Genomic DNA, 19,189 nt, shown 5'->3' with positions numbered 1-19,189 from the left:
TAATTTAGTTTATTCAGCATGAAATGGAGCTTGGTTATGTAGTATGAGGCTGTATATGCTGCAATATTTACACTTTTGGTAAACTCAATAAATCCAAGCTCTGTAAGCTGAGATAACATGCACTACATTGATGCATTCACACAATTTCACAGTAACCACGAGATAAACCAAAGTTCAGGAATATTTATCCCATTGTTTTGCAAATTATGTACACTACAAACTGTATGATTGAATCCGTTTATTGCTGTTTTACTAACCTGACAGCTTATTCTAAATAGGAAACCATTTTATTTGCAAATATTAAAGATTTTAACTACCAGCAAGACCAAGTCCTTACATTTAAAGAACACCTGTCATTTCTGATCCATCATGGCAGAGCCTGTTAGCAGCATCCCCTCACTGCCATGTCCCTCACCAGCTGTCCCATTAAAGTGAATGGGGCCGTTGGTGAGTCAACAGCAGGTCAGATGAGTTGCCCTTTAAAAATTTAAAGCAAGCATTTACATTAGTGATTTAAATCATGATTGAAGTCAAATCCACCCTGTTCACGCAATCCTTGGTGCAGCAAAGTGCCGTAGCAACTAATGTCATTGATTACAAGGTTGCGTACTTTCTGCACATAGTCAAGTGGTTGATCATACTTTACGCCACGGGGTATATCTATATCTACATTTCTCTAAAATATTCTTCAATATAAGCTGCAAGTATGGTGATCCTGTTAGAAATCTAGTGAGTTAACCTTTGGCCAATGTCACTGCTGCACTGAAATTGGTTGCAAGCTGTGTTGTCAGCCCTTTCAGACAATAGAGCTCCACCTACGGCCACCTCTCCCATCATGCATACAGTAATTTCTCATCAAGCAGTGCCGCTTCCCATTTAATAGATATAAAGGGGTTCTAAAGCCTCAGCTTTACACCTTAATGCACCCCCCCCCCCCCCTTTAACTTACCTGAGCCCTTCAACTAATCCAGTGCTGTGCACGTCTGTAGCTCTTCTCTCCCCTCACTTCTGGGTTTCACTGGGGCACGAGAGGCTATTGGCACCTGCTGCTGTCAAAAGCAGTGATGAAGGAGCAGGGTTTAGTAGTGAGCACAAGTTCCCCCTTTGGAAGAGACACCCCATAGGGGCACTGGACAGAAGGAGCCAGGAAGGGGGCCGCTCTGTGCAATTCTATTAGAACCCCCCCGTTACAATTATGTTAAAATTAAGGTAAATATGAGATCCACATAGGACCTTATATTTTAGGTGTTGTAGCAAGGAACTGTTGCTACTTCTCAGCCCTGACCCCAGACCTGCAGTGAAAGTATGAATCAGATTGGCAATTCCAATTCTTAACTGGTTGACACAGAGACGCACCCTTTTTACTTAATATACGACACACACACACCACACACTTTGATGAACCAATTCAAACCACAAGCTGCTTTTGGATTTAGTCAGCTGTAGCAAACCATAAAATCCCTTGGTCCTCATACACTTGTATGCACATCTGTAGCAGGGGCAAGGGAACCAAAGTACAGATCCAGGCAGAAGACAAACTTCAAATGTCAACTCTGACCAGAAAGCGATTCGCATTGCTCATTTAATGAGGTATGAAGCCATCTGCAGAGTTAACACATTGAAGCTCCTCAGAATTCATCTTTCAAGGCTCAAGTTCTGAGAGATGAAATTGGATTACTTGCTGTGAGTTGCTGCTCTTCACACATAATCACTGCACATTACAGTCTTCTGAAGAAGGCCAAGCGTGTCCAGCCCAATGCTTCTCCATGGGTGGCGGTAGCTTTGGAGGTATGAGACACCATTACCCAAGCAGCCGATTGCAGAGGGCACTGAACTGAGACAGCCCAACACTCTAGTGAGTGGGGTTTTCTGCTTTAAAATAAAGAGGCTATAGGGAGCCCTCATTCAGGCATGCCATTTACTGCATTGGAAGTCTGAAGATCCATCCTGACTTAAAGTGGAAGTAAACCCATCGGTTTAAACAGTTAAAAAAAAGGCATGCCGGGAATGCTAACTGCACATTGGCTGTGCTCTCAGCCAAACTATCAAACCATCCAATGGCTGGTGTCATAATGAATCACATGTGCAGCACCATAGCAGTTGAAGATTAAACAGAGGCAAAGATGGCAGCTTCCTTGGCTGAAAATGATAGGGGAGTTTACTTCCACTTTAAGGAATTGATTTATTTTCAGGGATACTCTGAGGCTGGAGCACTACATCTACTTGCATAGAGAGTGTTTAGGCAAATTTGAAAAGGTGCTGCCCAATTGGGTGGATGTTCCAGGTCTTCCGCGATGGAATTACCATGGATAGACTTGTGTGTTAATACTGGGTGAGGGGGATAAGCATGCTCTGTGCAATCTTCAATATAGGTTTGTACCATCTTTTCTAAAAATGGGACTTGAACGCAAAGATTTGATGTGGCAATGCCTTGCTTTAACTGTAAGTGGATTTCTCTGGTTGTGCAGTATATATTCTTCCAATAAAGCTTTTTTTTCCTTCTTTGATTAAAAAAAGGGGATATCCATTAAATAGGTTAATGTCGTTTTTAGGTGCCATAAACCTAGCATTAGACATTTGACCACAGCACTCTAAATTGTCAAAAAACAAAATGTCACTGCCTATCCTTAATCTTCTCGTTTAACCCAACACCAAAACCGAAATCCTTAAAAACTAAATCTGAAGCTACCCTTGGACTTAGCACAAAACCCTAATTTTATATATGGATCCTTAAGACCCCTTTGCAGGCGCTATAGCGTTAGAAATAGTGCCTGCAAAACGCCCTAAAGAAAATGCACCATTGTTTGTAGTGTGAAAGCCCAGAGGGCTTTCACACTACAGCGGTGCGCTGGCAGGACATCAGAAAAAAAGTCCTGCCAGCCGCCTTTGGAGCGGAGAAGGAGCGGTGTATTTACCGCTCCTCCACCGCTGCTCCCCATTGAAATCAATGGGGCAGTGCTGTAACCCCGCCGGCAAAACGCAGCTATTGTGGCATATTGCCGGCGGTTTTAACCCTTTTGCGGCCGCTAGCGGGGGTAAAAGTGCCCCGCTAGTGGCCGAAATGTGGCACAAATCGGCAGTAAAACGCTGCTAAAAATAGCTGCGTTTTACCGCCCATGCTATCAGCGGTGTGGTGTGAAAGGGTTGTAAAAGTTAACCCAATTCTAAACATCCCGATCCTTAATCTATTCCTTGAACAGGACCCTCCTAACCTACACCTTTAAGGGGTGCTCATAGTTCAGCTCCAATCCTCATTTTAGTAGGGCATTGGTCCTGGACTGACTGCACAAAAGCTTACTGCAATCAGGAGAAAAATGGTGCCGGATGCTGGGTGTTAAAGGTCATTTTGTGGAGGCAGTCCTAAGACTGTGCTAGAGACACCCAGGAATGGCATGTGATTGCTTCAGAGTTCCTACATAAGTTCAAGTCAGTGGGATGTTTAAAAACGCTCCTAGACAAGAGCTGCTCAGTATCAGCTACACAACCTCATATCCAGGTTAATCTATGTAATTAGGAAGATTTTAGTACAACTTTACAGGATGAAGTAAAGTTTGTCCATTCCTGGCAACCAGGGGTGCAAACCAAGCAATCTATAGTATGGAAAGTAAAGGGAGTGCCTTCTGGGGAATGTAAGCTAGGCAAATAGTATTGTGTATAGCAGCCAACTAATGTAGTGCCCAGTGGAAGTCATAATGAAGCAGGCTCAGGAGAAGGTAAGAGACCTCTCATGAGAAGTAAGCCAGTTTATATCTGTAGAGGAGTGGGTGCAGCAGAACATTTTATACATGACAATACATGCAGGCTGAAAGTTCCTAAAGCTCAGGAGGATTTCAATGCGATGACCCCCATTCCCTACCTTTGCTTCTTTAGGGCTCTCTGGGTGCCACTCTGTAGTAATGGAGCCCAAGTGAACTGCGACTGCTTGCCAACCCCCAGCATCCAATCAGGAGCTCCTACTTGTTTGGATATTTCAAATATAGGAAGGCTGCAATCTACTACGGGGCATTCCTGTGATTTGCAGTTAAACAAGAAGCATTCCAGCTTTTGTATAACACCTATTAGAACTTTTTTTTTACAGATATGCTTCTTGTATGCCAATAGACAAAGGGCAACACCGTTTCCAACATCAGATCACCATTTACAGATCTTGTGGCTATAGGCTACTGCACTTTCAATACTACCATTGCTCCTCAAATGTCTTCCATCACTGAACCTTGTAGAAAAGCCTATACTGAATTATAAATTACGCACAATTTGCAATGTCTTGCGACTCATCTGAAAGTCCTATACTGGCATTTCAAGTTAGGCCTTAAACATAAAATCTTAGGATTCAAACAGAAAATTAGCCAGTATATTGCAGGACAAACATGAAGGCTATAATACACCAAGGTGACCTGCCTGAACTAGTTTAAATATAATCCTTAACTTGAAATAGAATAAGCCAGATTGAAAAAAGGAAACCATCATTACAACCGAGGATTTATGAATAGCCAAGCCCCAAAATAGCAGCAAGAATTAGCAGAAGAATGCATCCGAACGCACTGCAATATCCTTGTTTCCCATTTCTCTTCCTTCCCCCACACCCTATGGCCACAGATTGGCTTTCAGGAGTTTGCACAAGGAACTGGCATCTCCCCCCCACCCTCCATCCCTTGAGATCAGCTTACAAGGCCCTGGATGATCAGCCAGGATGTCCTTGAAGCTGCAGAAGTACCGTCCCCCTCCCCCGCTTAACCCTGCAATGTGTCTAGGAGGTCATCAGAGGTCATTTCCCATTTGTCAACATCATTTCTCAAACCAGCTAGGATACAGCAAGTTCTGCTGGGAAGTTAGATTACAGAAATCCAGGCAGGTCTTGCCATTATCCAAAGACCATAGAGCTAAGAGCACAATACAGAAACAGCCCCAGCCTCCAATTTTACCATGTGCTTTTGACGGTCATAACCCAGAACTATGGTTCACTTTTATTACACAAAGTGCCAGAAAGGGTCCAAATCTGGCCATGGTGATCAATACTGCACGCATCTGTTGCTCAAAGTCAATGTTTTGTTGCTAGCTTCTAACATTCTAAAAGCACATGCTTTTTAGAGACCAGACCCCCACTGTCTTGGTTATTTTAGACCATGAAGTGAAAAAAATATGATATATAAAACTGATTAGTGTAGGGAGTACATACAGACCACTCAACACAAAACCCTTAAGTATCAGACAGGTAGGATGAGAAGCCCTCTGCAAAATCTGGAGGCAAGAGTAGAACACCCAATATATTGAAAATTCTCACTGAAACAGGAATCATTTTGCTGATAAAAAAAAAAACAGTGTTTTGTGTTCGTGTAACCGCTTTCAACATGTGATTGCTATGGGAATGTTCTGAACAATTTCCCTTTGGTAACAAGTGGGCTTAATTTATTTTGTAAAATAGGCAAGGAACCCATGTTGTACTGAAATATTAATCAAGACGCACATAAACATACATACTTGCCTGCACCGTGTAATGGTTTTGCACAGAGCAGCCCCCCCCCCCCCCCCATTAGCTCACTGGCTGAGCAACAGCAGTGGAAGCCAATGAGAGGGAGTCCCAGGACAACCAAGGCTCTCATACCACATCTCCATATTGAGGGAGCACCTTCAGCCTGTACAACCAACTTTAAACGAGTGTCTCATTTCATTTTTTAGGGCCCATTCACACCACTCCTTAAAGAGGAAGTAAACCCTGATGAGTTTACTTCCTCTTCAATTCCCTGCAAAGGTAAAGCATAATGGACTACTATGCATTGCATAGTAGGCCATTGTGTCACTTACCTGACACAGGAGCCAGCGAAGTCACCACTGTCCCCTGTAGTCCGGAGCATCCATCTTCTCGGTGGGTCTTGCTGCTCCGCCGCTGTCATTCAACGAAGCCGCGATGACGTCACTCCCACCTATGGGAGCCGCTCATGCACCGTAGACAGCGGTGCCTGTGTTTTGGCAAATATCTCCTAAACCGTATAGGTTTAGGAGATATTTCTTGGACCTACAGGTAAGCCTTAATCTAGGCTTACCTGTAGGTCAAAGTGGTTTGTAAGGGTTTACAACCACGTTAATGTGTCTGTATGGACATGTAAAAAATTTTGAATGGGAAATTATTTGATTGAGACTCAATGCAAATTGCTTCTTGGTAATGTAGCACACAGGAGTAAAAAAAAAAAAAAAAACCCCCCCCCCCCAAGTCTGCTTCCAGGTTTGTATCAAAACTTAACCGAAGAAGCTGAAGTTAGAAGCCGATTGGCTACCATGCAGAGCTGCTCCAGTTTATCAACTGCACTGTCCTGACCGTTTGAAAATAACCAACTGCCATAAGCAGCAATAACAAGGTTCATAAACCCCATTCTATCCATCTAGGTTTCCTACACCTCAAATGTCCACTGTCACCAGACACTGATACATACCTGAGGTCACATTCTCCAATTTGAAAAAGTAGCTGTGGAGTAGAGGCTCACCCCTAAAACTGACACATCAAGCCACTCCACCAGCATAGCCCTGCTCTACAATCAGCAAACTAGCTGCCAGAAATCTGAGGAATTCCAACTATTTCCTTAAGAGCCTGCAGATCTCATCTACATTAAACAGTCACTATGGAACAAATGACTATAGCAGAGTGGGGGCATCAACCACAATTCACACTAGAAGGAAAAAAATATAAAAAAAAATTGCGCTTTCAGGATGAACCCCAAGATCTATTCATAACATGTTTTGAAGGATTTCAGTGTTTGTTACCCCAACATTTCATATTCCTGCTGTATCATGCAGTTGTATGAGAAAGTATCCCGTTCTTTGTATTGCTTCCTTTATGCAAAATCCCCAGCATTCCTGCTAGTCCCTCTGCTTTTACTAGCCGCACTAATCAGGAGAACACACCATGCATGGTCAGTTCTCTAGCTGGGAAGCCAGTCTGCTTTTCTCCAGTGAAGAGACTTGTCCTGACACCACCCCCCTGCACAGTCTTTTAGAATGACACCAACACTTGTACAGCAGCTGACAATGCACCTACAGTACTGCTCAAAATGCAGTCTCAGCACAGTGGCTAGCACTTCCATCTAGCAGCACCAGGGTTGCCAGTTTGAATCCAAACGACACTACCTGCCTGGAGTTTGCATGTTCTTCCAATGTCTGTGGCTTTCCTCCCACACTTCAAAGGACATGCTAGGCCAATTGGATCCTGTCTAAATTGGCCCCAATATGTACAAGTGTGAATGTGAGAGTTAGGGACCTTAGATTGAAAGCTCCTTGAGGGCAGGAACAGAGCTATAGTACCTGTTGTAACAGATGTAAAAAAGATGCTGCAGGTGCATTTTTTTTTTTTTTTTTTTTTTTAAATGTGTTAAGGTGTCCCACCAGCGCATTTAAAAGTGCAACTCAGTGTGCATGGTCCACAAGAGTTCGACCTCATGCATGATGTAAGCACACACACCCCTGGATGTATGCTGTCCAGTGGCATACATCCTCACACAAGTACTGGTGTATAGACACATGGATGGCTTTATATAGAAGTTGGGGAGCCCAAGTGTGGGGAGTGGGGGTGTCAAGTACAATCAAATTTCTCTTTACAAGACCCCAGGAGTCTGTGGATGAGGTCTTCTAAAAATGGTTTGGAGGTTTGACAAAGCAGAAGAATAAAAAAAAATTCACAAATGGGTGGGCTGACCCTTCAAATTTTACTCACCCCTACAGCTTTCAAAATAAGCCAAGTCAATGAAACAGTGCAACCAATAGCGCTCTTGTAGCAATCCGGCTTCAGTGAAATGAATTCCAATTGGTTGCTCCCTGGAACCGTTTACTGAAAAGCCCAACATCTTGGCGGAGCAGAATGATCAAATCTATTTTAAAGGCTGCCCATCCTGATGCTAATCTGAGCACAGAGTTTTCTGCCACAGTAATAGCAGCAATCAATGACAACATCTAGTAAACAGCTCATTATGCAATGTGCATAGTAATGTCATTCAGTTTTGTACTGAATGTTAGCAACACAATGCTGAAGGACACCAGGGGAAGAAACAAAAATAAAATATTGGGTCGGCGAAACCACCATGTATGAGAATCAGCAAGCCAAATCTAAGCCATTTCCCCTTATAGATTGGGCTACATTAAAAGATTGGTCATTACAGATCCCTGCAACGTTTACCACCAGGACACACTGGTCCTGTGACTGCATGCTTGCCCTGGGTAAGTGCTATAAAAACACTTAAGGGCCCATTCACACAACATGCCAAGTAGAAATCCCATTCTTGCCAATGGAGCAGGTTTACATCCAAGAACTGCAGTTCAAAAATGTAGAAAGTAACTACGAGCCCATTCATACCTTTGTTGTGTGTGCTCATTACCAACACCCCAGCATGCATACTGAAAACTACAAATCGAGCCTATAGGTTATTTAGGTCAACGCAATTCAATTAAGACCCAGCAGTGCACGCTACACCTAAACTTACATTCAGAGATTAATGACTGGGAAAAAAAGGCCATCCAAACACTACTGTGCTGCCAACATCTACAAATAAAGTTACTCTAGATCTAATGGCCTTAAAATTTGCAGGAACCTACAATGCTGTTTGTTGCATTGATTTAGACCCCTTTCACACCAGGGCATTTTGCAGGCGCTATAGCGTTAGAAATAGCGCCTGCAAAACGGCCTAAAGAAGCTGCAGCATTGTGTGTAGTGTGAAAGCCCCGAGGGCTTTCACATCAGAGCGGTACGCTGGCAGGACATCAGAAAAAAGTCCTGCCAGCAGCTTCTTTGGAACGGTGTGTTTACCGCTCCTCCGCCGCTGCTCCCCATTGAAATCAATAGGGCAGCGCTGTAATACCACCGGCAAAACGCCGCTATTGCAGCGTATTGCCGGCGGTTTTAACCCTTTTGCGGCCGCTAGCGGGGGTAAAAGCGCCCCACTAATCCAGCGATGTGGTGTGAAAGGGGTCTTAGTGATTAATCTTTACTTTTGACCAACTCCCATTTTGGTGGCACAACCGCACCACTCTAAACCAAATAGTGTAGCTCAAACCCAACTACAGGTTTATGCAGCCAAACAGCAATTGCAGGCCGGACTGGGCCCCTTTAGGTCACATCTGCTGATCATACTGTAAGGCAATGGTCATCAACCCTGGCCTCAGGGACCACTAACAGGGCAGGTTTTACATATTACCTTGGGGAGATGCAGACTAGAATACTGCAATCACTGAGCAGCAAATGATATCACCTGTGATGCATTTCAGTTATCTTGCAAACCTGGTCTGTTAGTGGGCCCTGAGGACAGGGTTGATGACCACTGCTTTAAAGTATGATCAGCAGATGGGACATAAGGGGCTCAGTCGGGCCTGCAATTGCCGTGTTTGGTGCGGCCCCCCCTCCCCCATCAAACGCATACAGAACTGCAAAAGGCTTGGTAAATAATGGGGCAGCAAGGTGACCAAGTGCTTAGCAGCACTAGGGTTGATGGCTTAAATACAACCATGACACTGTCTGGTAGTTTGCATGTTTACCATGTGCCAGCTTGGGTTTCCTCGCCAAACTCCAAAGACATGCTGGTCAATTCATTGGTTCCCATCTAAATTAGCCCCAGTATGTATGCAAGAATATGAGTGAGGGACCTTAGATGCCAAGCTCCTTGAGGGCAGGGACTAAATGTGAACATTCTATAAATTATAGATACACAATATGCATGTGAAGTGCTACATAAAAATTGATGGCACTATACAAGTACCTGTAAAATTGGTGTATACATATATAGAATGAGAGCCAACAATACACATGGATCACAGTAGTCCTACAAATATCACATTACTTGGACTACAGCATAGCCACAAAGCACGGCACAGATTGAGGGATGGGGCGCGACAGCACTGCAGAAATAAAGTTTTTTTTTTTTTTTTTATTAACACATTGCCTCTGCCTTGTGCGAAAGTGATGGATTGCTACAACAACAGTCATTAATCTGATGCGTCTAGAGGCACACAGCAATATTTCGCCATTTTGAAGAACGACTCTCCCTTTCTGAAATAGATATTTCAAACTAGAATACCAAAATACACCAAGTAATAACTAAAATATTTTGAGTTAGACCCAGATGCATTTACTATTGGGCCCAATAAAAAGTAAAATATGAACAGTTTGCAATACTCCACAGCAAACATTACATTGATAAACAAGCTCTACTGAACCCATGAACATTCCATAGACACGTGTGCCTGAAACTCCATTTCAAATTTTAAAGGGTTTGTCCACTTTTGCAACCAGGTTGGGATAACACCCAAATCTGTCCCCATTCACTTGACACATTTAAATAAAAATTAAAAAATGGCTACTTCCCTTTACATACTGATAATTTCACCTTTTGCAAAAAAAAAAAAAAAAATAAAAAAAATAAAAAAAAAAAAAAGTCTTTCCTGCTGCATTGTCGCAATGAAGCTATGAAAATGGATGGACATGTAAAGAAAACCCATCTCAGAAGTCTAAGGAAGAAGTCAACCCTCAAAGCACACAACCATTCCAGCACAGTGAGGCTAGGCCATGGCCTGTTAGAGGCAGGATGGGAACACTGCAGACATGGATTTACCTAGACATTTACTTTTGTAAATTACATTTTAATAAAAAATGGCCCATTTCTGCACTAGATGGTGTTACACTTTACTGCAGGGGTCTCAAACTGGTGGACCTCCAGCTGTTGCCCCAGTCCCATCATGCCTCTGCCTGAGGAAGTCATGCTTGTAACCGTCAGCCTTGCAATACCTCATGGGACTTGTAGTGTCGCAACAGCTGGAGGGCTGCCAGTTTGAGACACCTGCACTGCGTTCACACAATGGAGCGGAGAGAGAAATTGCATGCGATTCGTATAGACACTGCATTCCTGTTCAAATCACATGCGATTCTTTGCAGTGAGATTTGAGCCCATTTTGTATGGATGCAAGTCGCACTGCAGAGTATCGCTACTCGGCATCTGCGAATACTTGGAAAGTACCGGCAAGTGTACTTGCAGATAAAAATCTGGTGTTGGTGCATCCCTAAACAAAACCATGTGCTTTTGTTTAGGGATGCACCAAGATGGGGGGGGGGGGGAATGTGAGTACAGCGCACCATTTGTTGTTGCCCTAGGATGGGAAGTTACTGGCAGGACCAAAGAACAAAGCCAGAATATGAGAAAACCAAGACAGCCACCACATCCAAGGACCTGCAAGCCACAGTATATTACATTTATGTTTTGGGTTCACTTTAAGAGATTTCCCTTCACCTGCCGCAGCGAGGAAAAGTCCTTGTATCCCAGCTTCACCGCAGATGCTGCCTATGAAATACTTTCATCCACACGTAATCGCATACCGCAGTCATCCTCCTACACGTCCCCAGAGATCACACGAATATGGAATGTAGATCTCTCACGTGTCATAGAACACATTACATCATAATCAGCCACACATGTAGGCACAGAATGGGAGCCTAGGATTCTCACAATCGCAGCGCCATGAACTGTCTATTACTTCCACGAACCAATGAAATGCTTTCTACCCTGCACGACACTGGGGGGGGGGGGGGGGATGAAACCCGAATCCGACTGGCTGCTCTGCACAAAGCACATTGATCAATGAGGCCGCGCATCCTCCATGTCCTTACATTTCATACTGGAGAAATTCCCAACGAGATGAAGATGGAGCGCTCTGCTTCTGAGAGGCAATTGGACCCAGAGGAGCTGTGAGTCTAACAACCAGACCCACCATAGAAAGCTGGATGTCAAACCTGGGGGGGGGGGGGGGGGGGAGGGGGGGCTAGATTACAGGAAAACCTTATTGTGCTAAATGAATAATAATGAGCAACTGCTAGATCACCAAGAGGTTCTGCAGCAGCTGGCAATTCTTCATTCTACAACACAAATGGTTACATGTAATACAATAGGATCATAAATCTTATGGTTTATGAATGGTATAGCAGGGGGCCCAACCCGATTGGATATAAATGTAATTGCTGTTTTAGAGCAAGGTTGTGCCTCCCCAAAGGCATAGGGAGCCTCAAATGTGGCCCCTGACATCTAAGGGCCACGTATAATCAGTATGTGTATGCTACAAAAGACCAAGTACTATGAAGTCTACCTGATTGGATAGATGTTGGATTTAACTTAATTATGCTCAGTTCACACACACACACACACACACACACACACGACAAAAAAAAACAAAACACCAAACAATTTTTAGTGCGACTGACACAACTTACACTCTCTGGCATTTAAAGTGGTGCAGGAACCTTTTCAGAGTCGCTGTGACTTTAAAGTGTTACTAAACCCAGGAACCTGCATTCTAACCAATTCACTATATCTGGTCTCCCACAGTGCACAGAACATGGAAATGCAATTTAAATATAAACTGCTAATTACCCTCTCGGCATCAGTCTTGTCACTTCTATCAGTGTCTGGCCAGGCACTAGTTAAAGCTTAGAGGAAGAGTTTTCTGACTGTCCTATTAGACTGCAAAAATTAGTGGAAGCTCTGCTGATTTTATCATCCAATCATGTGCAAGCTAAAATGCTATTTTCCTTGCGTGTCCCCCTCGTATCTACAGCAACTGCACTTCCAAGTTCACTTGTAATGCAAAGTATATGAGAGCCAAATGGGTGCCATTGAAAAACAATGGGCTGTGACTTTATGGTGTCAATTTACTAAAACTAGCGTGCGAAATCTTGCAGCTCTGTATAGAAACCAATCAGCCTCTAGTTTTTTTGTCAAAGCTTAATTGAACAAACTGAATCTAGAAGCAGATTGGCTACCATGTATAGTGGCACCAGATTTTGCACTCTCCAATTTTAGTAAATAAATCCCCACTGTCCAAAGTCGCATGACAAATTGTACAAGCGTGGATGGAACCTTAGGCCATTTTTAGAAGGGTGACCAGGGGGCAGTAATAACAAAGCAACTGCTCCATGTTTTTACCACCTACCTACAAGCAGTACAGCACAGGCGAATACACATCAGCATGGAGCTTTGCCAGCAATTATAAAATGACATGCTGAGTAGGACAGGTCACACTGCCTGTCAAACTTTACAATGTATATAAATGGGACCATGGTGTAACCATGAGCATGGTCCTGTGAGGCAACTTTTTTTGCAAAAATAAAAAAATAAAAAAGCCACCAGTATCGGCCCCCTGAATGCCTGCAAACCTGTCCTCTGAAAAGTAATCTGCTGATCACTTTTCAGGAGGGCATTAAACACTGCCGTTTGACTTTGTTCACACTAACAAAGTGCAAGGGCCTCTGACATCACCAAGGGCCACATATTATTCAGTATGTATATGCTACAGAACAGTGAGACTGTAGACACATTACAAGAGATTGAACGTGCTACAATGGTGCGGGAGACATTACTGTCATTGTATCCCCTTTACTAATCAATTTTCCTGCTACCGATGTCTGGGATTCAAGGATGTCCACAGGGCCACATTGTGGGCTGCAAGGGTTTAGGGAAATCCCTCCTAGTACACAAAACAGTTTTAGTTTCTCTGGATGGGACAAAATGCGTCCAAGACCATGTCAGACACCGCCTGTTCGCATCTGTGCGTTTGGTTCCATTGTTTTCACTTTCAGACATTGTCAATCCAATAGAAGCCAGTGGTAACACGGCAATGCATTTTGCATTCATTTTTAGTCCCTGTAACCAGTCTAAATAGTTTTTATTGGCCAAGATGAAAAAGATGCATGACGCTCTGTACCTAAAACGCACAGGTGTGAATGGGGCGTAGAAGTTATAGAATAAAGCGTTATATTGCCCTAGTGCAGGGATCGCTAATCTTCCCAAACAAAGGGGCCAGTTCACTGCTCTTCAGACTGCCCAGGGAGAGCAGAAGATGCCCCATCACTGGTATTAGTGGGAGGAAGAGTGCCAAATCGATGGTAGTGGGAGAAAACACCCAGTCACTGGTGCCAGTGAAACAATAGCACCCCTCCCCAATCATTAGGGCCAGTGGAATATTCAATCCCCCCACCCCATCAGTGCCAGTGAAAAGAATACTAATGGCGGGGGGTGTCAGTGGAAGAACCCCCCATGCCATTAGTGCCAGTGAAAAGCACACCCCCCATATCATTAGTGCCAGTAGAAGAATTCTCATTAGTGCCAATGAAAGGAAGAAAAGAATACCCTACCCACCCTGATCAGTGACAGGAATACCCACCACATCATTGGTGCCAGTGGAAGAATCAGACCACCCCCCCCCCCCCCCCCCATCAGTGCCAATGAAAGGAAGAAATAAAGAATACCCAAATCACCCATGTCAGTGAAAGGAAGAACCCCCCCCCCCCCCCCCCCCATCATTAGTGTAAGTGATTGGGGGTATCCTCCCCATTAGTGGCAGTGAAAGGAAGAACCCCCCCCCCAACCCATCATCATTGGACCCAGTGAAAGGAAGACCGCCTCCCCCATCATTGGTGCCAGTGAAATAGTCCAAGGGCCGGATAAAGGCAAGGAAGGGGCCACGTTTGGCTCTTAGGTCGCAGTTTGGAGAGGACTGCCCTAGGGTCTTAGAGTGCCTTTGCACAAATACAGGCAAGAACAGATTACGATCCCTTCAAATGCTCCTCTTCCTCCCCCAAAACAACCCAACATCACAATGACAATGCACATTCCTCAGATGTTACAATGAGGGTTTCCTTACCAGACGTATCCCATAGACTCAGCTCTATTCTCTGCGTATCGATTTCAAAGCTGGCTGTGTAATTCTCAAATACAGTGGGCACGTAATTCTGAACGGGGAGAAAGAGAAAGGAATTATGTCATTTGTCATAACCTTACCCAACATCACCAGTCAGCCCAGCCAAACATCTAAAAGTTAAACGCCAACATTGCCAAGGAGATCACATGTAATCGCACCAGTGATATAATATGCAATTATGCCTCCGGGAGAAAAGCATTATAAATTATTTATTGCCCAACTCAGCGGAGCGTGATACTCAGAATTTTAGGTTGCCATCCCAGCTGTCAGCATGCCATTGTTCTGGACACCCCCCCTCCCCCCACCTTTTATTTATTTTTTAAATACAAAAATGTCACAATTTTCCAGGAATATAAAAAGCATGAAGAGACCACGGTGTCCCTCTTGTTCTAAAAAAAAAAAAAAAAATATAAAAGAAAACGCCAACCCACACAGCTAGTAGTCTGAAGAGAAGTAATGATATACCCCTGCAAGGAAAGCAGAGGGGAATGAATTAAGTGCTGTAAATTCTGCCTGCAAAGCTTGCAATCTGTCGCCATCACAGCTAAAGAATAAAAACAATGACTGCAGTTGATAGCTGAACCTAGGAGGGACAAGAAAGAATGACCATATAACCCTGCAAACAACGTAGCAGGGGAATGAAAATATTAAAGAGCATGGATACCATTGTAAATCTAACCCACAGAGCTTGCAATCACCACAGCTACCAAAAAGAAAACTGCAGTTGACAGCGTGAACCCAGGGGGCTGAGAAGTAATGATCTACCCCATGCAAAGGAAGTGGAGGAATATGGATTTTAGGAATAAGATTACTATGAAAATTTCACCCACAAAGCTTGCAATCACCATTGCAGCTGACAATCTAAAAAAAAAAAAAAATATATAAAGGAAAGTGACTGGGAGTGGACAGGCTGAACCCGTGGAGCATGAGAAGTAATAGTATACCCCTGAGAAGAGAGAAGGAGGGGGGGGGAAGGGAGAGAAAGCAAAAAAATTCATCGATACCATTGTTCTAATTCTTGTCCACAGAGCTTACGCTCCATCACAGCTAACAAAACAAAAAACTGCAGTCGACAGAACTAGGAGATGTAATGATATAACCTTAAGTAGAGAGGGGGAGGGAGAATGAAATATTGGGAACATGGATACCCCGGCTGTAAACCTCGTCCACAGAGCTTGCTATCTACCCCCATTGCAGCTAACAAAACCAGCCCATATAAATTACTGCGGCTGACAGCTGAACCCGGAGAGGGCTGAGGAATAGTATACCCCTGGCAAGGAGCGAATTAAAAACCATTGTCACTAATGCTGAATACCTTGCTACACACATACACACCCCAGGAGGGCTGAAAAAAAAAAAAAAAAAGGACCCAGACCCCATGAAAAGCAGCAATGGTCACCAAGGCTGTAAATCTTGCCTGCAGAGCTTGCAATCCATTACAAACACATCTAACAAAACCTGTTGGGAAAAAAAAAAAGTGACCGGTTGATAGAACCCAGGAGGGCTGAGAAATAACAGCCCTACAAGGAGCAAAATAGTAAGAACTTGGGCACTAATGCTGTTAAGCTTGCCCACAGAGCTGGCAATTAACTACCATCACATAATAAAAGCCGTGCCCAAAAACAACTGCAGTTGACAGATGGATCCCAGGAGGGAGGGAGGGCAATAAACGATATACTGCTGCAAGGCACGAAGTGTTAAGGACAAGGTCACTAAGGCTGTAAATCTCGCCTGCAGAGCTTGCAATCTTATTACCATCACAGCTAACAAAACCTGTTCCCAGAAAAAAAAAAAAAAAAAAAAAAAAAACACTGGTTGAATACAGGGAGGGCTGAGAAATAGTGCCTGCAGAGAGAAAAAATAATATAAATATATATATATATATATATATATATATATATATATATATTATATATATATATATATATATATATATATATATATATATATATAATTTTTTTTTTTTTTTTTTTTTTTTAAGGGTGAGAAGAAATTATATACCCCCTAAGAAAGGTGGGGTAGGTAATGATATACCCCTGAGAAGGGGGGGGGCACAGTAAATCGGGACCTCAGTCAGGGGAGGGTCACCTCTCACCCCCCAGGGAAGGAAGGGTGACCCCAGGCAGGCAGTACTCACCTCTGGGAAGGAGTCCTTGGCGAATACATGTAGTAGCGCGGTCTTCCCGCACTGGCTGTCCCCCACCACCACGATCTTACATTTGACATTCTGGTTGGGGTCCATGATGGATTTGCTGGCCAGTTTCTGGCTGCTCCTTCTCTCCTTCATTGAGGTGAAGTTCTTCCTCCCTCTCCGGGGATCCCACAACTCCTATACACAGTGTGTGGGGGGAGGAGGGTGTGCGCTGCTCCCTACTAGTCCCCGTCCGCAGCACTCGCTGCTATATCCTCCGCTCCCGGCTCCGCTCCGCTCTCCCATCCGGTACAGAGGTGACTGAGCTTTGTCTACAACTCCGCACCGCTTTTATGTCTCCATAGACCCGCCCTCCTCCCTCTCACTACTACTGCCTTGTGTGCGCGGCGCCATCTACAGGCCGCTCAGAAAACTGCAAGCGTGTCTTCCTACAAACTGGAGAAGAGTAGTGATGGACGAACTTCCGACGGGACGTTTCGCGAAAGCGAAATGCGAACGGACCCAAACGTTCGCGAAACCGAACGTTCGCCGCGGGCCCCATTGACTTCAATGGGAGGCGAACTTTGCAAACTTTCATGTCGAATTTGCGGCCACGTGGTAATTATTAGGGGGTAAAACGTAGTCCCACCATCTGGACAATGACATAATACATGTATGAGGTGAATTTGGGATCGATAACTACAAGCATTTTTATTTTATTTGGGAAATTGTTCTAACAATTCAGGACTATGGAGCTAATGAAGGCAATGGAGGAGAGGGAAGGTCAGGGACCAGGGTAGGCAAAGAAGAGGGTGCAGGAGATGATCACCAGCAGCGTGACATACCGGAATGACACATGCACCGTGATAGAGGCATCTGACAGCAGCACCGTAATACAGAGCACTGACAGCAGCACCGTGACATACAGCGCTGACAGCAGCACCGTGACATACAGCGCTGACAGCAGCACCGTGACATACAGCGCTGACAGCAGCACCGTGACATACAGCGCTGACAGCAGCACCGTGACATACAGCGCTGACAGCAGCACCGTGACATACAGCGCTGACAGCAGCACCGTGACATACAGCACTGACAGCAGCACCGTAAGCAGCCCCAGGAGGAAGTCAGCACAGCACAGGGATGGTGTGATCCCCTCATAATAAGAACCCCCAGGAGGAAGTCAGCACAGCACAGGGATAGTGTGATCCCTTCATAATAAGAACCCCCAGGAGGAAGTCAGCACAGCACAGGGATATCATAAGCAGCCCCAGTAGAAATATGACACCGCTCAACCTCTTCAAAGAGGAGGGTAGGGGCATATAGTACGGTGTGCTTTTTTGGGTCAAGGAAGTGAGCAGACTGTACGTCAGTCCCTATACCGCTGAAGGACTGCTGCAGTATAGGGCAGCGGTCAGCAGTGGTGCACGTCAACCCTATCTATTGTGGACCTATAGCGGTCCTTACAGAACAGCAGACTGTACCGCACTCAAGCCTATGTACCGTAGCACCCTATACCAAGTTACCAGTCCTTATAAGAACTTTTGTGGACCAAGCAGGTTGTGTATTAGTGTTTAGCAGACTGTACGTCAGTCCCTATACCGCTGAAGGACTGCTGCAGTATAGGGCAGCGGTCAGCAGTGGTGCACGTCAACCCTATCTATTGTGGACCGATAGCGGTCCTTACAGAACAGCAGACTGTACCGCACTCAAGCCTATGTACCGTAGCACCCTATACCAAGTTACCAGTCCTTATAAGAACTTTTGTGGACCAAGCAGGTTGTGTATTAGTGTTTAGCAGACTGTACGTCAGTCCCTATACCGCTGAAGGACTGCTGCAGTATAGGGCAGCGGTCAGCAGTGGTGCACGTCAACCCTATCTATTGTGGACCGATAGCGGTCCTTACAGAACAGCAGACTGTACCGCACTCAAGCCTATGTACCGTAGCACCCTATACCAAGTTACCAGTCCTTATAAGAACTTTTGTGGACCAAGCAGGTTGTGTATTAGTGTTTAGCAGACTGTACGTCAGTCCCTATACCGCTGAAGGACTGCTGCAGTATAGGGCAGCGGTCAGCAGTGGTGCACGTCAACCCTATCTATTGTGGACCGATAGCGGTCCTTACAGAACAGCAGACTGTACCGCACTCAAGCCTATGTACCGTAGCACCCTATACCAAGTTACCAGTCCTTATAAGAACTTTTGTGGACCAAGCAGGTTGTGTATTAGTGTTTAGCAGACTGTACGTCAGTCCCTATACCGCTGAAGGACTGCTGCAGTATAGGGCAGCGGTCAGCAGTGGTGCACGTCAACCCTATCTATTGTGGACCGATAGCGG

At 44.6% G+C, this 19,189-nt stretch overlaps 1 protein-coding gene across 1 annotated transcript in view; it reads right to left on the bottom strand.

Annotated features, from left to right (window-relative positions):
* The window catches only part of RND3 (Rho family GTPase 3), a 34,703-nt gene extending 17,521 nt beyond the window's left edge, over positions 1 to 17,182 (bottom strand). Inside the window, exons 1-2 of the mRNA XM_077447726.1 lie at positions 16,856 to 17,182; positions 14,662 to 14,749 (exon numbers count right to left, since the gene is read on the bottom strand). Coding sequence (XP_077303852.1) covers positions 14,662 to 14,749; positions 16,856 to 17,005 — 238 coding nt within the window. The 5' untranslated portion in view covers positions 17,006 to 17,182. The remainder of the gene's footprint in view (positions 1 to 14,661; positions 14,750 to 16,855) is intronic.
* Positions 17,183 to 19,189: the final 2,007 nt, after the last annotated feature.

Source organism: Lithobates pipiens, unplaced genomic scaffold, assembly GCF_037356315.1.
Source record: "Lithobates pipiens isolate NorthernLeopardFrog02 unplaced genomic scaffold, aLitPip1_a1.2 Scaffold_22, whole genome shotgun sequence".
NCBI lineage: Eukaryota > Metazoa > Chordata > Amphibia > Anura > Ranidae > Lithobates > Lithobates pipiens.
Note: the sequence above shows the minus strand (reverse complement) of the source record. Positions and strands in the feature narration are given on the sequence as shown.